This window comes from Macaca fascicularis, chromosome 6, assembly GCF_037993035.2.
Source record: "Macaca fascicularis isolate 582-1 chromosome 6, T2T-MFA8v1.1".
Taxonomy (NCBI): domain Eukaryota; kingdom Metazoa; phylum Chordata; class Mammalia; order Primates; family Cercopithecidae; genus Macaca; species Macaca fascicularis.
Genome location: NC_088380.1, coordinates 141911374 through 141934151, shown reverse-complemented (window position 1 = coordinate 141934151; position 22778 = coordinate 141911374). Strand labels below are relative to the sequence as shown.

General features: G+C 46.6%; 1 protein-coding gene and 1 long non-coding RNA gene across 11 annotated transcripts in view; one reads left to right on the top strand and one right to left on the bottom strand.

Moving 5' to 3' along the window:
* Window positions 1–22778, top strand: part of MACROH2A1 (macroH2A.1 histone) — a 65106-nt gene that overhangs the window by 2983 nt on the left and 39345 nt on the right. For all 10 annotated transcript variants that reach the window (XR_012414087.1, XR_012414085.1, XR_012414086.1 and 7 more), the window contains exon 2: window positions 7122–7326. Coding sequence is in view for 6 of the 10 variants with exons in the window: in XM_045394246.2 (XP_045250181.1) it covers window positions 7155–7326 (172 nt within the window). In the remaining 4 variants the exon portion in view is untranslated. The remainder of the gene's footprint in view (window positions 1–7121; window positions 7327–22778) is intronic.
* The window catches only part of PITX1-AS1 (PITX1 antisense RNA 1), a 207675-nt gene continuing 201095 nt past the window's right edge, over window positions 16199–22778 (bottom strand). Inside the window, exon 5 of the long non-coding RNA XR_010587617.2 lies at window positions 16199–16311. This is a non-coding gene — a long non-coding RNA (PITX1 antisense RNA 1). The remainder of the gene's footprint in view (window positions 16312–22778) is intronic.

The window sequence follows — 22778 nt, the reverse complement described above, 5'->3', positions numbered from 1 at the left end:
AACTTTTCTCTAAATGACCTTCCATTAGACTGGTTATCTTAGAGTTTGGCACAACCTTTAAAAGAGAGAGGAGTATGTCGGGAAGTTTTTTTGTAAAGCAGGCAGGCGATAACTTGCTGTTAAAATGTAACAAGCTGCACAGTTCCTTCAGTGCATCTGGGGAAGCAGGTCACAGAATGGTTTTGCAGTGGTGACATTTCAACCCCCGACTAGCTTCCCCAAAACTGTTTCTTGCTTGTGGTGAATGACACTTGTGTTTGTGTTTTGTTTCTTCCTGCCACTGAAAACATAACAGGAGTAAGACACATCTGCTGGAACAAAATGCATGGTTTACGATTTATTTACCATCTCGGTTGGTCTCTCCCTTCTGTTTGCAATCCCATAGTTCACTGAGAGTGGACTGTAGGTTCTTTAATCATCTCGCCCACTTTTTGATATGGTGTTTTATGAATGGAGAGAGATATTTTTCCTGATTGGCTAGCATACAAGAACAGGTCTCTGATCCAAGCCAATCAGAGTGCAGCTTGTGAACCCCAGCTCTGTGAGCAATGGTTGTCTAGTATATCCACATGCCTCTGGGGACATGACAGCGGGTGACACTGTGAATCATTTGGTGTGATAGAAGAGGGAAGAGAATGCCGTAAACAGGATTAGTGTCCTGTCCTTCAGAATTAAGTGTCTCAGGTTTGCCTTTGTGATTGGAGTTGATGGGAAGGTGACAAATGCATGTGGATATGTGGGCATTTATCCAGCTGCCAGAATGGATGGGATGGTTATTCCTCATCAGCAGTTATTTAAGTACTGATAGCTCAGACTCCTCTATCCTCCGGGGCTGGAGATAGGGCTCTTTGACTAGCAACTCCCCAGCAGTTCTAATCAATATTACACGGGATCAATAGGCATGTATTCATTGCTTAGATAATAAAAGACTTCATGATTGACTATTCCAGTGGCTTCATGAGTGTCCTGATTGTTTAAGGGGTTTCTGTGCTGTAGCTTTAACAGGAGTCAATCTCTTACAGATGTGAGGAAGGTATTTTCCTGCAGTCTATGGTACTGAGCCAGAAGCAGGAGGAGAGGTCACTGGAACCATAGAACTGTCACAGAGTCATAAGGCGTCTGTGTGGCTTATGCCCAGCTATCAGGGCAGTTGGAGTGTTCCTTTCCTGAGAATCCCCAAGGTAGCTCTACAAGCTCCCTGAATTTTGAGTGTCTGGGCTCCAATGGGGATTTTGCCAGGTGTATGTACATGAATGGTCCAAGAGAAGGTCTCTGATTGGTGTCCCACCGGCCATAGCTCCGTGTCCTGTGGCCTTTGGAAATGCTGCCCTCTCCTTTCTCCCCATCCACTGTCAGTGCCAACTAATCAGCTACCTCGTAGCCGGCATTTGAGTGTTTACCAGGTGCCAGGCAGGGTGGTGGGTGCTTGGAGATACAGTAGTGAGTAGAGCAAATTGGTTCATTTCATCAAGACAGACAGGTAAACAGGCAATGATGATACCATGTACTGAGTGCTAAGAATGGGATAGCTGGTTTCAGAATTTATGTGTAAGTGGGATCTAGAGTGACTGGCAATCATGATGGAAGGAAGGGTTGGAAACTGCATTTGCAGAGTACTGTACATAAGACTAAGAAAAATAATTGAGTATATTAAAGAATAGGGGCAGGCTGAGGGAGATTGTAAGGCACTTTTAGCTGGGCCCTGGGTCTGCAGCTGACACATCCATTGAGGGTACTGGGAGGGAGAGATTTATCCTGGTGGATCTCTGGTTGTTGCAAATAGAGAGATGTGTTGGAGGTCAACAGGGCCTGTGCACAAGATTGGAGTCTGGACATGCAACTTCCCCAAACTAGACTGTGACTGACAGAAGGCATGGCCCTGGCAGGAATGCAGAAGAGGGAGCACGTTGATGGATCATTGCCAGAGAAGGCATTGGGACCACTAGGCAGGATTACTCCAGACAGAGGGGTAGAGAGTCCAGACTGAGCGTCCTGGGTGTGCTGAAGGTGCCAGTGGGAGTGGAGGTGGTCTGCAGTGCAGGGAGCAGCCTGTTAGGATGCCTGCTGGGGAGGGATAGGAGGGTGTGGCAGGGCCTCCATGGCACTTTGGTTCCTTGCCCCTACTGCCCCTCCTAGTGGTGCACAGCTTGTTCTCATGTCCACCTTATTCATGTGGTCTACATAGTCAGCCTTCTAATTAGTCCTGTGCGCCAAGAACAGACTGTGTTGCTCCAGTCGCATCTCGATTGCTGAGGGGCCTGCGGTCAGATTCTCTTGCTTCTCACTCTAGCCTGACTCATCTCTCCGTATAGCTCCTCTACAAAAGTTTGTCTTTGGGTAGGCTTTGAGGTTTTATGAACAAGGTTAATGTTTATTGTGATTGATATATAATTGGAGGAGTTGCAGAGATAAAGACCACAGAGATCCCTTCAGGATCAATCACAGAACCTTCATTTTCTAGGCTGATAACAGCCAAAAGGGCAATCAAGCTAACATGCAATGATGAACAGACACAGTTGCCTGAGGACCTATCATTGTCTTCAAAGCATGCAGAACCATGAGTGAAGGCTACTGGTTTACTGAAGGACGGAAGAACACATCTTTGTCAGTTTGACCGGATAGTATAACTGTTCTCCCGTGACCAGCTTCACTGCCCTGCAGAGACGCCGAGTCCTTAGGAAGCTGCTTTGTCTATGATGTAGGGCTATCTGTTTCTCAAACAAGGCTGGATGCAGAACATGGGTCAAACAGGGCCCAATAGGTTTTGGCTGGTAACTCATTCTGGGGTTAGGGTCAGCATTCAGATTGGTTTGTCATGTGACAGAGAGTGGCTGTTTCCTCCTTTCTCCTGAGTAAATAGCCAGAGTACATTTCCCAACCTCTCTTGCAATTAGTTGTGGGCACATGACTAAGTTCTAGTTGATGGATCATAGTCAGAAGTGATGTGCCCCACTCTCAGGCCTGGCCCCTTAAAACCCTCATAGGTTATGATCCATGGTCTTTTTCTTTCCATGGCAACCCTGGGAATCACGCATTGAAGATATGAGAGTCACAAGATGGGAGGCATCTGGATCCATGAATCGCTAGGTGGAGAAGAAACACCAGCCAATCATGGAAATCCATTTTGGATTTTTCAGGAGTGAGAAATAAGTTGTAGAGACTTACTGTTACAGAAGCTAGCAGTATCTTCAGTGAAATGTCCAAGATCTGTTCTGCAAGAAGATGGCCTTTTTTTAATCTTATACACATTGTTGTTTTTGTTAACTACTGAGAACTTGCCCAGTGAGTGAGTGTCAGGCCCTTACATGGATGCTTTGATTCACTTCTGCCACCAACCCTTTGAGGCCCTTACTAGCATCATCTCCACTTGAAAGATAAGAAAATAGGTTCAGAGGGGTTAAATCACTTGCTCAAAAATGCACAGCCAGTAAGTGGCAGAGCCATGGTTATAATCAGGTCAGTCTGGCTTTGGACTTCTAGTTATTAATCATAATGCTCAATTGCCATTAGCCTCACAGTCACTCTCCCCGTCATGGGTGCCTGACTGGAGCTGCCCACACCTGCATAAACCTCTGAAGAGCAGGATGGACCTGGCACATTCATGGGTTTACCTGGAGACTGCACAACTGTGAGTTGATTTTCAAAAGGGTGTTTTGAAACCACCACACGTTGCTGGATGTCATAAGGCTTCATGGCTTAGTCAGAATTCTTTCATAGCTGTGGCTGCAGCTTGGGGAACTATAGTTAGAAGTGCAGAAAGAATATGGGGAGGGGTAAAGTACAGAATCTCTGCAAGACAACCCCGTTGTTGGGGAGACAGACTTGAGGCTGCTTTATTGGACAGGAGCCTGATTCAGAATGAGAAGTGAAGATGTTCTTCTGCCAGCAGGGTGGCACTGGAGGAGCTGTGATATTTCAGACCTTTCTTGGGATGAGTTGACTACAGTGCCTCACATCAAGTGGCTTGCAGTTCAGTCAAGTTGGAGAGGCATGTGCTGGGATATATATACTATGGGAACATGGAACAGTGAGCAATTCCAGGCTGTGGTCATGTCCACAAAGCCTCCATGGCAGAGGGAGGCTGTGAGTGTCAGTTCAGCAAGTTGACAAGAGGACAAAGGGCATTCCAGACAGGAGAACAGCATGTTCAGAGACATCCTTAACACAGTGTGACAGGCTCAAGAAGTCAGGGGTGGCCATGTGAACCAGGGCAGGGGTGACAGGAAGCAGTGCCACCAAAAGTAGCTGAAGGATGCTGTTTGTGGCCAGCTCAGAAGCTCAGGCTGATGGGGAATCTTCAGAGTAGGCAGAGCTGCTTCTGGTGTCCACGGATTAAGACTGGTGCAGTGAGAATAGGTCAGAAGTAAAGAGGCTGAACCAGCGCAGGGAGGGTGATGAGAAGAGGCTTGAGACGTTCTGCAGGCGGTTCAGCAGAGCTTGGCTAATGCTTGGGTGCTGTGGGGTGGGCCGAGAAGTCGGGGCCAGGTTGACTGCTGTTTGGCTAGCTTGGTGCATGACAATGACACTGATGAGGCTGAGAGACCCAGAAGAGTTCAAGGCACCCGTGGGACTTGTAAGTAGGCCCTTGCCATCAGCAATCAGAACAGAGCTCCGAGGCTCAGCAGCCAGGTGTCGCACTGGCATAGAGACCTGAGAGACGCTGGCATGTTGATGTAAAGACTCCGCTAGAGTCAGAGGAGAGAAAGACAAAGAGCATCACTTTTAAGGAGTCAGTGTGTCTAGGACCTGCCAGGTCTCTGAGTGCTAACGGCTCCTCTCTGGAGGAGAACACTGTCCAGTTCCCACATAGGCAGCCCCAGACTTGCCCAGCAGGTTAGCTGAGAAACAAAGCTGAAGTCTGTGCTCTAGTAGGAAAGGGGCTGAGCTGCTGTTAATCATCACTGACCACAGGCCTCCCCTCCTGAAAGAGGGGAGACATTCCGATTTAAAAGCTCTTAGTCCAAAGGCATTGGGTTGTTGGTCTGTGAAACACATTTGTAGTAAAGCAAAAGACTGCTAGGAAACCCAGTGACAGCCTTGCCTGAAAACACAGTCACACACACATATACACATGTCGTTTCCTGTTCAGAGTGAGCACAGCACCTTTTTGCAGGGAATGTTTTAAAATGGAGTTCATCGCAGCAAGGAGGGGATCTAACTAATTGTTTCAGAAAAACCCAGACCCCCCTGGGTCTCTCTAGCCCTCAGTGAGCAGTTAAGACTGGGTACCCCTTGACGGGGCGCTCATGTCAGAGGCCTTTACTCTTCTAACATCACTCCAGAGCCAGGGCCTCTGCCATCTTACCTCTCTTGGGCCTGTCTACACAGTAGCCCCAGAGAGCCCAGAATTCTGTCTGCTGCCCTCACAGCCATCTCTGTTAGGCAGATGATTTGAGATGCACCTGGGGTCAGAGAGGTGTTAAGTGTGGACCATGGCATGTCCTGACAATGTCCCTAGTATAGGTTGAGCATCAGAGTGACAGGAACTCCTGTCCCTGTGGCCTCCAGTGGTCACTGCATTGACTGCTGGTGCTGGAAGGCCCCAAACACCATGGAGCCTGACCTCAGTTTATCAGCACATGGGAGACCTGCCCAATTGGTTCAGTGAGCAAACATGTTCATAGGGAAGACTTTAGGGGGCCCCAGAACAGGCCAAGGCCCCTCATATCCACTGTCCCAGCACCCTGCACTCTCCCTTTGAAGCATACGTCACATTAATCTTTTAAATTACCAGGGGGTTATTTATTGACTTTTCCGTCACCAGTTCCACAGGGACCACATCTGCCTAGCATCGTCCCTGAAGTGAATGCGTAAATGAACAGGATGCTCCGAGTAAACATTCAAGACCTTGGGTAGTGCTGCAGTAGGAATACAGTTAGGGGCAGCCTTCCACCCGCCTGCAGTCTGATGGTAGAATGGGCACATGTACATCAATGCTGTGATGTGCAACACGTGGGGCCCTGAGGATGAAACAGCCAGATCCCAACATTTGTGGGCTGGCAGAAGACAGAGGCAAGTGTAAGAGATAATGGAGGTCCCAGCCAAAGGGAACAGCCACTGCCCAGGCAGGGAGAAAAGAAGTGGAAGGGTATTTGGGGGGAAACCTGTGTGGCTCCCTGTGTCCTAGTTTAGACCACAAGTGGCCCAAGGCAAAGCTGAACAGGTGTGCCAGGCCTAGATTTCTAGGGCATTACATGGCAGGCCAAGAGTCATGGTTCTATCTTGAGAATTGTCGCAGCCACAGAAAGCTTTCAGGCCATGACCGGGGCATGTTCAGATATGTGTGTACCCAGATTGCCCCACCCATGGGGTAGAGGGTGGATTAGAGAGGGGGCTCTGGTAGGGAGACCTTCTCAGGAGACGTTTGTGACCACTTGATTAAAATAGTGATGACCAGGATCCCATCACTGGAGGTGGAGAGAAAGAACCCCCCAAGAGGTGTAGAGGAGGCTTTTCCTTTGGACTGGGTGACTGGATGGGGATTGGGAACAAGGAAGGAAAAACACCTCTCTCTCTTCTGTAAAGATTGGCCCATCCGGTGGACTGGAAGTGCTCAGAGGGCCTCTTACTGCAACCTGGCTATACACTGTACTGACTCCTGTAAGCTGTTCTTGCCTCTTACAGATAAAGAATCATAAGATAGAGACACTGCTTTCATCAGAGAATCTAGGTATCTGCCTTTACATCATCTTTTTAGGGAAAGGTGTCATAGCTATTTTTTCTTTTATGAAGCCTTCAGTAAATTTATCAGCCCCAGTCTCAAGTGTATGAAAATGCAATTATTAAACAAGTGTATAGAATGTGGCCAAGAAATCCCATTTTCATTTTCATCGTGTGGCATAATGGCAAGGCACTTAAGAGCAGTCATTGTCAGTGTAACATTTAAATGGAAGTGGCCAATAAAATCGATGTCATGGTATAAATTGTGCAAAGCCAAGCCTTTCTTTTCAGGGATCAAACTGCTCCAGCAGAGTGCATCACCTGGACTCAGAGGGCTCCGCAGCTACAGACAGTGGCATCTGCATGCAGGCCCAGTGCCTTCCAGGGGACCGGAGTGTACCTGGAAAGGGGACATGTGCTGTCCCCAGCCACCCTGACCGGTGTGCCTCTTGCCTTCACAGTGTGCTCACTGATCCGCCTCCAGGGCCACCGCCATGTCGAGCCGCGGTGGGAAGAAGAAGTCCACCAAGACTTCCCGGTCTGCCAAAGCAGGAGTCATCTTTCCTGTGGGGCGGATGCTGCGGTACATCAAGAAAGGCCACCCCAAGTACAGGATTGGAGTGGGGGCACCCGTGTACATGGCCGCTGTCCTGGAATACCTGACAGGTGAGTGTACCTCAGTCAACCCAGACACCACTGGCTCAGATACAGAAGTTCTCATAGTTCTCAAAAGACCACATTTATTTCTTTTATTTTGAAACAGCTCAAACCTACAGAAAAGTTACAAGAAGAGTACAAGAAACATTTTCACCTAGATCTAGTTGTTAACGTCTTGCCTCATCTGCCTTATCTCCCCTCACTGTGTGTGTGCATGCAAGTATATATGTGGATATTTCTGTATTTATTTTTGGCTGTTACGTAGTCCATTTTGAAATTTCCTCAGTTGTCCCAATAATGTACTTTATAATTTTGTTTGGTTTTCTTTCCTGGTCCAGGATCCATTTCAGAATTATATATTGCATTTGACTGCCAGCTTGTTAGTCTTATTTAATTTTGAACAGTTCACCAGCTTTTAAAAAATCTTTCATGACATTGATACTTTTGAAGAGTCCAGGCTAGTTGTTTGGCAGAATGTCCTCCAATCTGGGTTGGTTTTAGGATTAGATTCAGGATGAGCATTTTCTTAGGAGAATGGCATCAGAGATGCTGCATCCTTCTCTGTGCATCACGTTGGGAGGCACCTGACTTGGTTTGTCCCGTCACTGGAGATGTTCTGCTTGCTTATTCAGTTAAGGTGGTATCTGTTGGATTTCTGCACATCCTGTACCACGGTATTTCACCCAGTGGCTTCAGCAACCCTTGATGATTTTACCTGAATTTTTTATTACAGTGGTGGTTATAAAACAGTGGGTTGTTTTTTCATTTCTTGGTGGTTATAAAATAGTGATTTTAAAAATTTCTTTTATTTCTGCATTTCTTAGTTGGCATTCTTTTGTAATAAAACCTTTCCCTGTGCCCTTCCTCTTTTTTTTGAATATCAATGTTGGTTTACAGATTTTTAGAAATTTAGTAAGTTATATTCATTTCCTTACTTTAATGCTCACATTACCTCAAATTTGATCTTCAGGCTGGTTCTGATATCCTTTTGCCATGTCTCCATCAATTTCTGTACATTTTCTTGCTCTTCTAACACAATAAGATATTCCAGCCTTACCCTGGACTTCCCTTGCCCCAGTCTGGGACTCAGCCTTCTCTCCAAGGGGTCCTTTGTCCTGTTCACAGATACAGTCTTATTTGTGGCTTCATAGCAATTGTGCAAAGCCAGCTGGGAAGGGAGGGAGACTACCCCCATTTTTAGTGATGAGAAAGCCAGGCCTCAAAGCATAAAGGATTTGTCTGGGGTTGTATATGGCCTGCAAGGGGTTGAGAAGGGACCCCAATCCTGCTGTCCTGTCGTAGTGCTTTTACTATGTATTGCCTGAGACACGATCAGGTGGGTCTGTAGGTGCCAGGAAAGAGTACTCTGATTCTTGCAGCCACCTCTGCTACAGCCAGAAAGGGGCAACTCCGCAAGATGGGGTACCTCTGCCAAAGTGATACAGCCAGGCAGCGGAAGAGCTGGGTTGCTTCCTGCACTCCCTGCTCTCTCAGTAAGACAAGGCCAAGGGTTTCCCCCATAGCAAACACAGTCATCAGGAAGGTAAAGTTTTTGTGTTCTGTTGAAAGCATCTGGCCATGAAAAGTAATAGTGTTAGATTTAAGTATTTGTACATATTTTGGGACTTTTGACTTTCTGCTTAGCAAGGACTCTTATAGGTGGCAGGCCTGGTAATGTGAACTAAGCACGATTCTTCTGTGTAGATGAGGAAACAAGCCCAGAACTTAGGTGACACACCCAGGAAAGCTATATATATGTTTGGCAGTCAGCCAGGGAGACCGGGAGAAGTTGCTAGATAGGAAACAGAAGACATTTTAGTTCTTGCCTAGTTAGTGTACATGCTCTGTGACCTAGAGGGAGTTACCTAACCTTTCTGGACCCCAATTTCCTTACAACTCAAATGGAGTCAACTGTCCCTACTCCAACTCCAGGCTGTTGTGAAGGCCAAAGGGGCTGTGCGCATAATGGGAGAGCTAATGTGCTATACAAACCCAGGCAGCCCCTGGCTCCCAAATGCCATGATGCCCATTCCTGGGATGTTAACAGAGACTATCATTAGGTCAAGTACAACCTCAGTGTCATTTCTTCCATCTAGCTTTCTCTTCTTTTTTGAAGGGCATGAGAAGGGAGTATCATTGCTTTGTCATATCTCAGGCAACTACTACCTGTGCTGCACAGAAATCTGTTTTTCTGGTCTGGGCATAGCTGGTTCTGAATCTGAGCCCAGTGCTCCTGAGGTGGATGTCAGCGGTCCATTCTCATGGGGGCTAGAGACCTTGACTCAGTGTCTCACACATCCATCCTCCCTATCCCCAGCTATTGTGGGTGTATAGGAGAGGTCACAGCAGGGCATGGGACTGGCCAGGACAGCCCATCACTATCACTGGAAAAGTAGCTCAGAGCAGATCCTTACTCTGGCATCAGCCACATCAGGTCTTGTATATTAAATAATAATATGTATTTTTAAATTTTATGAAGACCTTCCTCAGATTCCAGTTGGCTGAATCTGAGGCATTTCCTCTGCCTGCATGTGGCACTGAGTCATTGGCATGATCATACCTGCCCCCAACATGGAGCCAGGCCCAACTGACCTCAGGAGGATGTCCTGAGCAGTCAGAGCTGTGCCCAGTCACTGCTGTGGTCACTTATGTCCTGTTTTGTGATGGGAGAGGAGCCAGACTCTGGGGCCATGTCTACTGAGGATGCTGCTCTGTTCCACCCCTCAGAACAGTGCCACACACCCACACTGACTGTCCTCAGAAGGTGGCCAGCCCTTAGCCTATTGGGTGGGGATGTGGGAGCACATGGATGTTAGACCTTCTGGGTATCCACCCACTTAGAACTTTGTTTTTTGGCCCTTGAGTGAGAAGGAAGTGTGTCCAGGCCCTCTTTCTGTTCTCCTCTTCACTTTTGTTTCCCTAAAGGCCTTTTTCTCATTCACTCCACATGTTGTCTGCCAGGCATCGTGCTAGGCTCTGTGTGAGAGTGCAGGAGTGATCAGGGCAGAGTGGCCTCTGCTTCATGGAGCTCACACTCTTGTCTGAAAAAGAGACAGCCAGCCAACCTAGACAGTTTAGAGACTGAAAGTGTTGCAAGGAGTGAAAGTAGGCCAAATGAGGGACCAGGCTGCTTGGGAGCTTGGAGATGAGCTGGCCGGGGAAGGCTTCTCTGAGGAGGAGAAATCAGCTGAGCCCTGGAGAGGTGCCAGCCAGCCCCTCAAGAACTGGGAGAGGGACTCTGCCAACCACTTATCTATCTTGATGTGCCTGCTGGGTGCAGGCCAGCTCCTTCCAGAACATGGGGAAGCTACAGAGAGAGGGAGAAACTGGAGTACCAGCCTTCACGCAGCTTAGGGTCTGGTCAAGGATGTGACCCCGACGTGGTGTTCCAACACTAGGCAGACATCTGAGGGAAGTCCCACTTACTCAAGCTCTCCTTGCTGAGAGCTGTAATGTCCCTTACACAGCTACAGACCAACCCATCCCCATCCCCAAAGGGCTTCCTGCCCAGAAACAGGTATAGACAAGAGAAAGGCTATGGTGATGCAGGACAACCCATGCTGCAAAGGGGGAAACAGGACCGCAAGTGGGTGTCAGGAAATGCTTTCTGTAGAATGTTTATTAACCAGTTACCAGAGCTGTCCTGCTTGTTTAGGTGTCACTGAAGTCCCTAAGAAGGGATTGTTTTCTTCTCTGCATGGCCTAGACTCTTACAGGTGGCATCAACAATTGCAGGCATGGTGATGGGGTGTGCCACATGGAGGCCCATTTGAAGTAGCTGGGCCAGGCCCCCTGCCTTCCAAAGGCCCCTGTGGGAGAGATGGGAGGGGTCTGGATGCCCAGGGATTACTAAGAGGACTGCTGAGCTGCAGTGCCAACCTAGGACTAGGTGCTTCTGAAGCAGGGAATTAGCATCTCCTTGGTGACCAGCTCTGGGGACTACTTGGGGTCCACTGTGTTCTACAGCTGTGTGGTTTAGAGTCTGGGCATTGGTGCCAGAGTTGCCACTTCTTACTTGTGGCTTAGGCAAGTCACTCACATCTCCATGCTATGGTTTTATACTCTGTAAAATGAGGATCACAGTAGCTGTCTCATCAGGTTCTTATGAGGCTGATGTGAGAGCATGCATGTGATGTCCTTATTTCATGCCTGGACATTGTAAGTGCCCAGATGTTAACTATTAACTTTAGGGTTAAAGTATAAGAGAGGAAGGGAGTCTCCAGTAATCTTGTTCCTTTTTCTGTCTTTTGTCAATGACCAGAGCCTTCACACTCCTCCAGCAGGCACCCAGCATCCTCCGATAGCAGATGCCCCAATTTGAAGCTACCTGTGGGTACTTGGCCAATCCTTGTGCAGTTTATGGAGCCAGCTCCTGACCTGGGGAAGAAGCAGGGACACATGAGTGATCTTTAGCCATTTTACAGACTGGATGAGGCCCAGCCATTGGACTTGACTACATCATGAAATAAAACCCCAAGGAAAAGGGATGTTGTTAGAAATATACTTTGCCATCTGGTTTTGGCTAACAAAGTGATGGTCCTCATCCCAAGTTTCAGCTTGTTTGACTTCCAGTCTCTAACTCAGATCAGATGTTGCATATCCCCTCGGTGGTAGTCATAGGGCCACAACCCATCCCTGCATCCATCTCCTAGAGGTGGGTAGAGAGAGCCTGTTCCTGTCAGCAGCACATCCTGTTACACTGATACTCATTTCGGCCAACATCCATCTCACTTGGCATTTCTGATGTGGGAAGCAATCCTACAAGCTTGGAAGATTGAGGTAGGCAGAGCCTGCAGTTGGCTCTGTCACTTACCTTGAAAATAAGTCCCAAACCTCTTTACCACCTTCCTATCCGGGACACTCAAATGTGTCCCGGACTCAGACAGCTAAAAGCAGAGCAGGAAGAAGAGGACAGTCAGGCTTGGCTCTATGATGCTCCAAGGTTCTAGGAGCTCCCACATCCTTGCTTGTTTGCATGAGTGCACCTCCCTTAGACTAACTGACACTTCAGGCCAGAACCCAGCTAATGCTTGCTAGTACCTTCTTGGACACTCATGCTGCACTGGGTCTTATGTTACAGCATTTGCTGTGTTCTGCAAAGCCCTTCCCTCACCCTGTTTTCCTAAAATTAAAACACACACACACACCACACACCACACCACACAGGAAAGGAAAGATTAAGAATTTTAAGGAGTCAAGGGGTTACAACTAGAGAAAAAACACTGAAATTGAAACTCCAGTGGGTACTCAGTGTGCAGGGTATATTTAAGTGCATGTTCCCTTTTCTGGTTATGTGAGTAATTTGAAAATTAAGAAACTAAACTCATTTATAATCCCACTACCCAGATACAGCAGCTGACATTTAATGTCTTTTGTGTATGTGTAAAGGACAGCCTTTAGTCTAATTATTTGTTTTTATTAACATATGCTATTGATGACCTTCATTGACGGCCAGTCACAGAAACATCACAGTGCATACTCTTACAAAGCAAATTGTGAAGTACTTTAGGAGGTGTTCACCACATAATCTAAGTTGCCAATCCTCCTTCAGTCTCCCCTGGGAATAGATGATTCCATGGTGGATAAACATTCAATGAGCATTTGAAAAAGAATCAGTTCAATACTATGTGTCTTTGACATTTCCCTGATGATGTGGTATTATATGGCCAGCAAGTTAACCGATCCAAGTGGGTCAGGCCTCAGGGTTTGAGGCTAGAGCCTGGAAGCCACCAGGAGGTGGAATTCCACCTTCTCTGTCTTACCCAAGATGTGAAAGTGCAGCATAGCTTGATAACATGCTTCTCCCAGGGCATGTGAATCCAGCTGTAGAGCTCATAAACAGTTTTTATCTGGTTCTTCATGGTCCTTCTAAAGAGTCCACGAAGTTGTTGAGGAGAGTGTAAACATGATCTGAGCCTACTTTGTGAAGCAATGGGCCCATTTTCCCCTGCTCTCCCAAGGCCAGCAGTCAGACTATAATACTTGGATCTGAGAGGGGAAAGACCTTACTGCTTCTTCATACAAATATTTTCTTCCACTCTATGGCTTGTCTTCTCATTCCCCTAACAATGTCCTTTACAGAGTAGAAATACTTGATTTTCATAAAGACCAGCTTAGTAATTATTTATGGTATAGATTGTACCCTTGGTGTTGTGTCCAGGAAGTTACTGCCAAACCCAGAGTCACCTAGATTTTCTCCTATGTTATCTTCTAGGATTTTTATGGGTTTGCCTTCTACATTTAGGTCTATGATCCAATTTGAGTTAATTTTTGTAAAGCATGTAAAGCTTGTGTCTAGACTTGGCTTTTTGCATGTGGATGTCTAGTCTAGTTGTTCTAGCACCATTTGTTGAAAATCTCATTGCTATCTCGAAGATAAGCCATGTTGCCTGGAAATCTTCAAAAGTCAAAGGAATCTCACTGCTGTCTCATGATATCACTTTGAAGGGCAAAATGCAACTGTTATTTCTACCATCAGGGTCTACAGATGGGTAGACAAGTTCCATATGAAGGGCTCTGCTTTTGCTTGGGCCAACGGACAAGCACACAGCACGACAAAACCTGTTTCTGGAATCAGGCAACAAAAAAGGTGTGAACAAAATTAAGTGTGCCTTCTTTTCATCTAGACCTTCCATTTGGGATCTATTTACTTCTTATTGAAGTACATCCTTTAGAATTGTATTTAGTGAGGGTCTTTTGGTGATAAGTGTCCTCCACTTCTGTTTTTGAACATGTCTGTCGCATCTATAAAGTTTTCAGCCATCATTTCTTCAAACAGTTTCTCTATACTAGTCACTTCTTACGGAACACAAATTAAACCTATGTTAGTATTTTACTCTGTCTTCTGTATCTGTTAATCTCAGTCATGTTTTTAATTCATGTCTTTCTGGACTACTTTCTGGATAATTACTTTTCATCTGTCTTCTAGAACTATCTTCATTTTTACTAACTCTTTCTCCAGCCGTATCTGATCTGCTATATTAAACAGATTGAGTCACTGAATTTTAAATTTCAGTCATGATATTTTCATTTATAGAAGTCCTATTTCATTCTTTTTTGAATCTACTTGACTTTTTTTTTTTTGAAATAGGATCTCACTCTGTTGCCCAGGCTGGAGTGCAGTGGCATGAACATGGCTCACTGCAGCCTCCGTCTTCTGGGCTCAAGTGAGCCTCCCACCTCAGCCTCCTGAGTAGCTGAGACCATAGGTGCATGCCACTGTGCTTGGCTAATGATTGGCCATTCTTTATCATCTTTTTTCTCTTCATTTTAAGTTTTACTTAAATATATTTCACATGATTATTTTATATTCATTATTTAAATAATTCTAATATATGGAATCTTTGCATCTATTTCTGCTGGATTTTGAATCATTGTTAGGAAAGCTTGCCTCCTTCCAAAGCTGTAAAGACTTTTCTTCATGCTTTTGCTCAGTGTTTTTATGGTTTTTCACATTTATACTTTGACTTATTTGGAATTTACCATGTTGTATGGTGGGAGATAGGGATCAAGTTAATTTTACTTCACATGGTTATCCAGTTATCCAAACACAATTCAATATTTCATCTTTTTCCTGGTAATCTGAGATGCCACCTTTATCAGACATGAAATTTCTAGATATAATTAGGGCTATTTCTGGATGTTTATTTTCTGCTTTATTTATCTGTCTTGTTATATACTTATTTCCCATATCCGTTAGGTCTTTGTCTTTTTACTTTTGTTGAACTTATTTTCTCTAATAAGTAATAACACCAATGGTAAAATTCACACGCTATCAAAGGATATACAGTGAGACATGCATTGCCCTTCCGGCTCTTTTGCATATCCAATTATCTTCCCAGGAGATAATCCATGTTACTAGTTCTTACATATGTTACATGTCTCTTAAAAGATGATCTTTTTCCTTTTTATTTAAAAATAAATCTAGAAAATAAAATGCAAAAATACAGGAAATGAAAAGGATAATGGGCACATGTAGTATGCAGAGGCTGTCTTATTTATATTTGGGCCAAGATCTTGGGAGAATATGAGATCTTTGATCTGCCCTTAATCCCTCAACACCCCTAGACCCCCTCAGCTAACTCAAGGCTGACATGGGTCTGTGAGTTGAGGCCTGCCTGGATCTTGGGCCAGCCTGGGGCTGCGTTCCTTGGGATGCCCCTTGGGCAGCCTGGGGCTGTGTTCCCTGGGTTGATAGCTTTATAGTTCATGCTGCCTGCTACGGAACCCAGGTGTGTGTTCTAAAACATGAAACCAGGCCTGGGCCTTGGAGAACCTCCCTTCACTGCCATCCTTAATCACCACTGACCACTGCAGTGCTTAGTTCACTTGTTCAGTAATTTATTTGGAATGACTGATTTGTGAAAGAGTTAGGTGCAAAGTCCCAAGCTGGGTGCTGGGGTCAAAAGAATCATGGTTGATTTCCACAGATTTATAGGGTGCCTGTGACGTGCCTCACATCAGAGCCACATTAGTGACCCCAGGCCTTCCCCACCCCTCCCTCACCTTTGTAGACAGCTCCCAGGACAAGGCGAGATACTCTGCAGCTACATGGTAAATAGTTTTTTATTGAAAGCTAAGAAGACTAGTTAGAGGAATGATGAGTTTCACGGGGAGGGAGTGTTGGTAATGTCAGATGCTACCAGGAAATTGATGAGGATGAGAATTAAACTAGACTCCTGTATTTTTAAATGAAGCATGATTAGGATTAACACGGGGGCAGAGTGGGCCACACCTGTGTGAGGGGAGGTACGCAGCAGGTCAGCTGTTGCTGGCAAACAGGAGGGAGTTAGAAATGTAGCAAGGGCTGATCCTCATGTCTGCCCAAAAAAGCCATGGAGGAGGTCTCGGCAATACCTTGAAAAGCAGAGGAAGTCAGGAGCTGCCCAGCTGATTAGAGATAGCAGTGTCCCAGGAGTGGGACCCAGCATCCCAGGCGTCTTCCATGGATGACCATCAGGACGGGCTTCTAAAAGAACTATTAACACTTTCTCACTGAAAGGAGAAGGAAGTAGGTAAGAATTCTGCAAATATCTTCTCTCCCACTGTCTTCCTGTTAAAATATCAGCAACCGATAGAACATATTTACAGTGTTTTTGCTTGTTTTCTCTCGCCTGAAGGCTTCTATGTCTAGTCAAGTCAACCCAGAGTAAAATCCCCTGAAAGCAAAGAGCCACTCCTCAGAGCTATAAATAAACTCTAGCAAGAAGACAAACCCAAAGGGTATTAATCATAGTTAGCCTCCCTCTGTCTCTTCCCACCAACCCCTTCCAGGTCTGGTTGCCAAGAAGATGACATAAACCCTCCTTGGATTTGCCGGGCTGCTTCTCTCAGCCTACCGCTTTGACCCTGGCTTCCCTCCCTTTCTTCCTCCTCTTCCCACCCCACCTGCTTCCTTTTTAGGCAAGTGCATCTTCCATTTAGTGACCTGAACGTGTGTGTTCCCTGGCACCCAGTGCTGGGCTCTTTAGAGGCCCATAGTGGCGCCTGATGCTGAGATATCCTCTCGTGGGGTTGACATCACCCCATCTGCCTACAGGGGACACTCTGGGTTTTTATAGAAGGCGCGTTCCCTGCAGAGCTGTGGGAATCGTGAAAACAAACCCAAGGCCTCTGGAAATGGCTGATGTGTTGGTTTCCCTTGCCATCAATATCCTGATTGATTCTCCTTGTGGTAACTGGTAACTGAGGTAGTCTTTGGTTCATATTTATGTTGCCTCTATAAATCTGAGTGTTGACTGCTAAAAGTCAATATCTGCTGTTCATTCAGAAAATGAGGGTACTTGACTTAACTTGAGTAGCATTGTTTTTCTTGCTCTTTTACTCCCACCCCAGGCCCTGGCAGTCTCTAGTCATATTCTAACTGTGGCTTGTAATACTAGTTTCATGGACATGGGGGGAAGTGCTCTGAGTTCTACGTAAAGGTGGAACAGTTAAGTTCCAAAAATCTGCAGTATGTTGAACAGTTACTGTGTGCTAGGCACTGATTAAATGCTTTATATTTGGTAACTCATTGAATCCTCAATCCACCTCTCTTTCTTAGGAGCAAATTGAGGCTCAGAGTTTAAGTAACTTCTCCAAAGTCACACAGCACAGAAACCTTAGCAGTCAAAGGAATTGGACCCCAGAGCACTTCATTCACTTTGCATTTCCTTTGCCTTGAAGCAGCTAGCGGACACCTCAGGAAGACTGGTAAATGCCTGGTCCCCACGGCTGGCTTGATGAAGACACAGCCTGAGGGGACAGACTCTGCAACAGTCATGGGTGATTGCCAGAGACATTCCTGTGGCCTGGTATGGACAGGGAGGACAGGGTTCCTGCAAGATAGGCCTTGAAGGACAGGCAACCCTGGACAGGGATGAGGAAAGTCTAGAGCACGCAGACAGGAGGTGGGTGTGAGGGGCGAAGTCCCCTGGAGTGACAGGTGCTGGCCTGCAGGGAAGGGGCGGTCTGGTGCATGTTGGAACTGCTGCCGTAGCAGTGGCAGAGCAAGTGACGTACTGGGCAGAGAGCTGCCCTGAGGAGCCACAGCAGGCCTCGGAGAGGGCAGTGCCCAGTCAGGTGTGGGGAGCTTGTGTCACTCAGTGGTGCTGAGGAGGACTGGAGATGGAAAGCTTTTTGGCCAGTGTCCTTTATTGTCCCCTTAGCGAAGAGGAGGTGGAATCCTAGGTGTTGGAGCTCAGGCAAATCCTTAGACAAGTGGCCCTCAGTGTCGGGAATCCACACAGGCAGGCAGCACAGAGGCCAGGCTGGTAAAGACCCCAGGAGCTATAGTCCCCTCTCAGGGGCCTCCCTTTCTGTGACACACTCACACTGCTCTAAAAACAGCCATGAAAAAAGAGTCTTCACATGCTCAGAACCTTTTTTTGGGAGAAGCAGGATTAAGCAGGCTGGGGCAGAGTGTCTGAGGGTAAGGGTGCTTGTGACCTGTGGTACCAAAGGCCAGCTGGGGCAGTGGGTAGCAAAAGTGCCTGTAGCTTCTCATCTATCCAGCGTTTTAATTATTTTCATTTTGAAAGGAAAATATACAGAACATAAATTCAAACAGCACAAAAGGGAATAGAACAAAACGTCTCCCTCTGAACAAGTCCCTGATTCTGCTCCCAGTGGGCAAAGCTGCTCCCCGTCTTGATGAACATGTGTAGCCTGATCACAGACGTCGCCGCCTCCCCCAACACAGCGCAGCCCACGAAGCTCACTGTTCTGCTCCTTGCTCTTTCCCTTTGAGTCCATCTGGGAAATGGTACCATGACAGGGCTCCTTAAATGAGTTTCCTCTTTACATTATACTCTGCAAATCATTTCATTTCAGCAGACATTGCTGATTGTTCACCCCTTCCTGAGATGAATTAAGAACAAATGGCTGTGGTTTTCCCTATCAAAACAAACATACATATTAACCATTTCCTTGTAACTTATTTGAGAGTCCTTGACAGCAAGTGATTGGTGGGGCAGAGAGTCCTGCCCAGCTGCCAGCCAGGCCTTGGAGTAGAACAGGTTTCTCAGGGCCTCCGCAGGCGCCTTCTCCTTCCCAGGGCCTTGACTTCTACTGCCTGAGCCCCTGGCTTTACACACCCTGCTGGGGTCAGACAAAAGCCCCATATCTCTTCCCAAGGTAGAGATGCCTGTGGGGGCGCCCTGGTGCTGTGTTCCATCAAGGCAGGTCTGTCTGGCAGCACCGAGGTTAATCAAGTTCAAGTGCATTTTTCAAACATATGTTAACTGTTAAGCATAACAGCAAAGAGTAAACTATTGGCAGAGGAAACACCAGGTTTTCTGTTGCTTTTTTCCTCCTTTTGGCACAAATCCACCCGTCCAAATCATCCAGTTCTAGATAGAGGAAATCGAGGCAAAGGAAGTACAGTTTTCTCCTTGTAATCAAGCTTGTCGCACTTTTTTAAATAGTGCAGTTGTAGCCTCAACAGTAGTAGCTTGAATTTACTGAGTGTACTAACCATTTTACTTGGTAACTCATTAATCTCATAAGCCTAGAGGTAACCTCAGCTATCACTCCTCCTGTATAGAATAGGAAACAGGTTTAGATGCACTTGGCCACGTCTTACAGATAATTGCAGGAGCAGGGATCCAAACCCCGACAGTCTGTCAGCAGACCCCGGGCTCTCACCACAGTGCCATTCATGGTTGCTGCCCTCCACTGCAGACAGAGTGGGTGGCTGAAACAGCACTAGAGGTGAGGAAGGCAGAGGAAAACTTTCCTGACAAGGAAGATATTCGGGCACTGAGTTGGGTTGGTGGGTTAGATTAAGGTAATGTTTGCTAAGAATCATAGCTCCCTTTTGTTATTATGTATAATGTAAACTTTGAAATAGGGCTGAAAGTTCCAGCCAGTGGAGCTTACTTTACAGGTTCCCAAATTAAGCTGCATTTCCATCTTATTGGGAGACTTTGTGCGAATGCAGAAGACGGGACCAAATGCTGTCTCTGAGACCCCTGGCTCCTGGACTTTTCGGAGGAGTCTGCAATGGGCTTAACAACAGTAGATGAGTTTGTGTCAGACTCGGAACCATCTTTGGAATACTACTTTCAATCACTGCTATAGGTTTTATTTTCTCTGTGGAATTCTGGTTCTTTTGAGGCCCCTGGGACAAGCAGATGGAGAGCTTTGCTGTGGCCCAGAGCTCCGAGCTGATGGCTCGGCAGGCTTCAGACCCTGCCACTCACCTCCTGAAAAGGTGGGATGGGGGCAGTGGATTCTGGGATGTGGCTGCAAACACTTGGAGCCACCAAGGGAATTGGAGGAGGTTGTGGTGTGGTCAGAATGCAGGAAGCTCTTAGCAATCACCTTCCGATTGGGGTTGATTGGGTTAAGGCCTTCTGGAATGGTGTAAAACAGATCTGAACTCAAAGGGCTGCTGATGGAAGGATGATGAATCGAAAGAAATACAATAAACAGATTGCTTGTCATGTTGTTGGCTTTGTAGCAAACATGTTTTCTCCTTGGGATTATGTGAACATTTGCTTTTCTTTGATTTCTGGTTGTTATTTTCAGTATTTCTTTTGTTAGATGAGCTCTGTTTTACAGAGCTTCAAACGGCTCTGTTAAAGCCCCTGACTCTTATTGCAAGGGCTGTGTTTAGAGTTTGGCGCAGCCTCAACACATCACCTGTTAGCTGTTAGGAGTCTAATTCTGCAAACCATGACTTCATCTTGCTGAAGGAAGATAGACAAAATGCTTCAATACAACAGATATGTTTTCGTTCAAGACATTTGGAAAAAAGAAAAAGGACCCTAAGCCTTTTGTCTCTGGCTGAACTTGGAAAGTAGACCTGTCAAAGGTATTCATGTTCAGACGGCTGGTCTGTAGTAAAAAAGGCTGCCAAACCATGCTGTTACCCAAGGATGTGGGAATTTTGTCAAGCGGCCTTAAAACAGTCATGTTCAATGAAGCTGGGGAACGTTTGGCCTAGGGTGCCTCTGCAGGGCTTGCAGCTCTGAGGAGAGGGGATATGGTCGCATCATCTAGGCCACTACAGATGATGGTGCCAGCCACTCAGTAGTTGCCGGAGACTAGCCCTGGCCAGGAGTGAGAACCTGAGGCTTATGTGTTTTGAAAAACAAAAATCTTAGAAGAGCTAATGAGCTGGCCAGTTTGCTCACCATTCAACCTGTTCCCTTTGCACCATTTATAATTGGGAACTTTACCACACTTACAATCCTCTTCAGAGCAGACCCTAAGCGCCTTGGGCCCCAAATCAGTCTAGTATTGGTCATTGGAAACAGACTGTCACCGACTGAGAAGACTTGGCTTGATGGGGTGGAGAACCTGGTATGGGGTTCTGTTTTTTCTGATTGTTCTTTTTCCAGTTTCCTCCTGTGGTTTCTTATGGATTCCATTTATTTTGGTTACAGCCTCCAGGCTGCGGCTCCTGAAAATTCCCTTCAAGGGAGGATCCAAGGGCTGAGCACTGGAAACTCTGGAGAAAAGGATTTGTGTCCATAGATCTGGTGTTTTCCTGGTTATCTTTCTCAGAATCCCTTTTCTTTTAGACCGGCCACAGACAAAACATTTAGAGACACACAAAACCTTCCATTTTATGAAATGAATTGAGTGAAAGAATCCACCCTCCCCCTTGTAGGAAGGCATAGGCTCCATTCAGATTGAGGCAGAGGCTGAAGTTGGCTCTGTTCTAGCCTAGGAGAAAGCCCTCCTTGCTGGTGGGGATGTGAGGGCCATCCCAGTGTGCATGGGGGGCAGGCAGGAATTGCTGTACAGCCCTGAGCCTGGGGCCTCCATTACTTTGCCCTCCATATTATTGCAAAGCAGAGGATCACTTACAGGGAAGAAAACTACATCAGGACATCTTCTTTGGTGACGTGTGCCCTGCCCCAATTCCTCAGCAGTCAGTCACCCTCTCTCCCCCTCCTACTCCCTCCAATAGGAACATGCCCTGGAGAGCAGATGGGAACTGTTCCATCTTATTGAGTTGCTGGCATTTTGCACCTCTACTCTCTGCAGCAGACAACCCTTTCTTAGCTAGGAAAGCCCTTTACGATGGCTTTTTCTAAACCTGGACTAAGGATGAGAGGGTGGGTATTACTGATGGTTGGCAAGGGATGAGTGTGTGCTCTAGGTTACTGCTTTTGTTAAGTCGGGCACCCTCTGTCTTCCCTGGCCATGGTGAAATGCCCCAGCCCTCTGCTGCTGCAGCTCAGGAGAGAGGTGGGGCACTGAACATACTTCTCATAAAAGGTGTGTTTCTGAGGTGCTCTGTCCTGTGTGTCCCTTAACGATGGGGTTACTATGGTAACTATCCATCTGAAAAAAATGCAAGCGTAAACAGAAGATAAAGCTCTTGCTCAACTAGCTGGAGGGTGGATCTATGCCCTTCTTTGTTATCCCTCCTTGACCCAGCTCCCTCCTCCCTACCCACAGGGCTGAGGGCCCACTCTATGACGGTAAGAGTATGGGGAGGCAGTAATTTTGGCTTGCGCAGATCAAAGATGAGCTGGGGTTTTGCAAAAAGGAAGAGTCTTGGATTTGGGGGCTCCTTGGTAAAAAGCAGCAGAATGACTTCCCTGCCCCGTTCTTTCCAAGGAGCTGAGATGCTCCTTCCTGCCCCTCCTCATCCACCTTGCTACTCACTGTCACTTACAGGTTGGTCCAGTGTGGCATCCCTGATTCCCAGTTGAATAGCAAAACATGAGCACAGTCCTTCAAGTTTCCCTAGTGGAGAAACTGAGTCTGCTGAACTTTCAGTCACAAAGTAAGAGCGTAAGGGGGTAAAGCTTGCAAAGCCAGGAAGAATGTCCTCTAGCTCCTGGAGAATCCAGCTTCAGGTTTCTCAGCCCTTGTGCTTACTTCTGGGCTACTCCATTGCTTTCTTTTCTTCTTTATATACTGCCTGCCCTCACCCAAGTCAGGGGCCCAACCACACTTTTCCAGGTCTTTTTATCCATCATCCTTATTTTTCCTGCACAAAAAAAAGTGAAGGCAGCACTGCA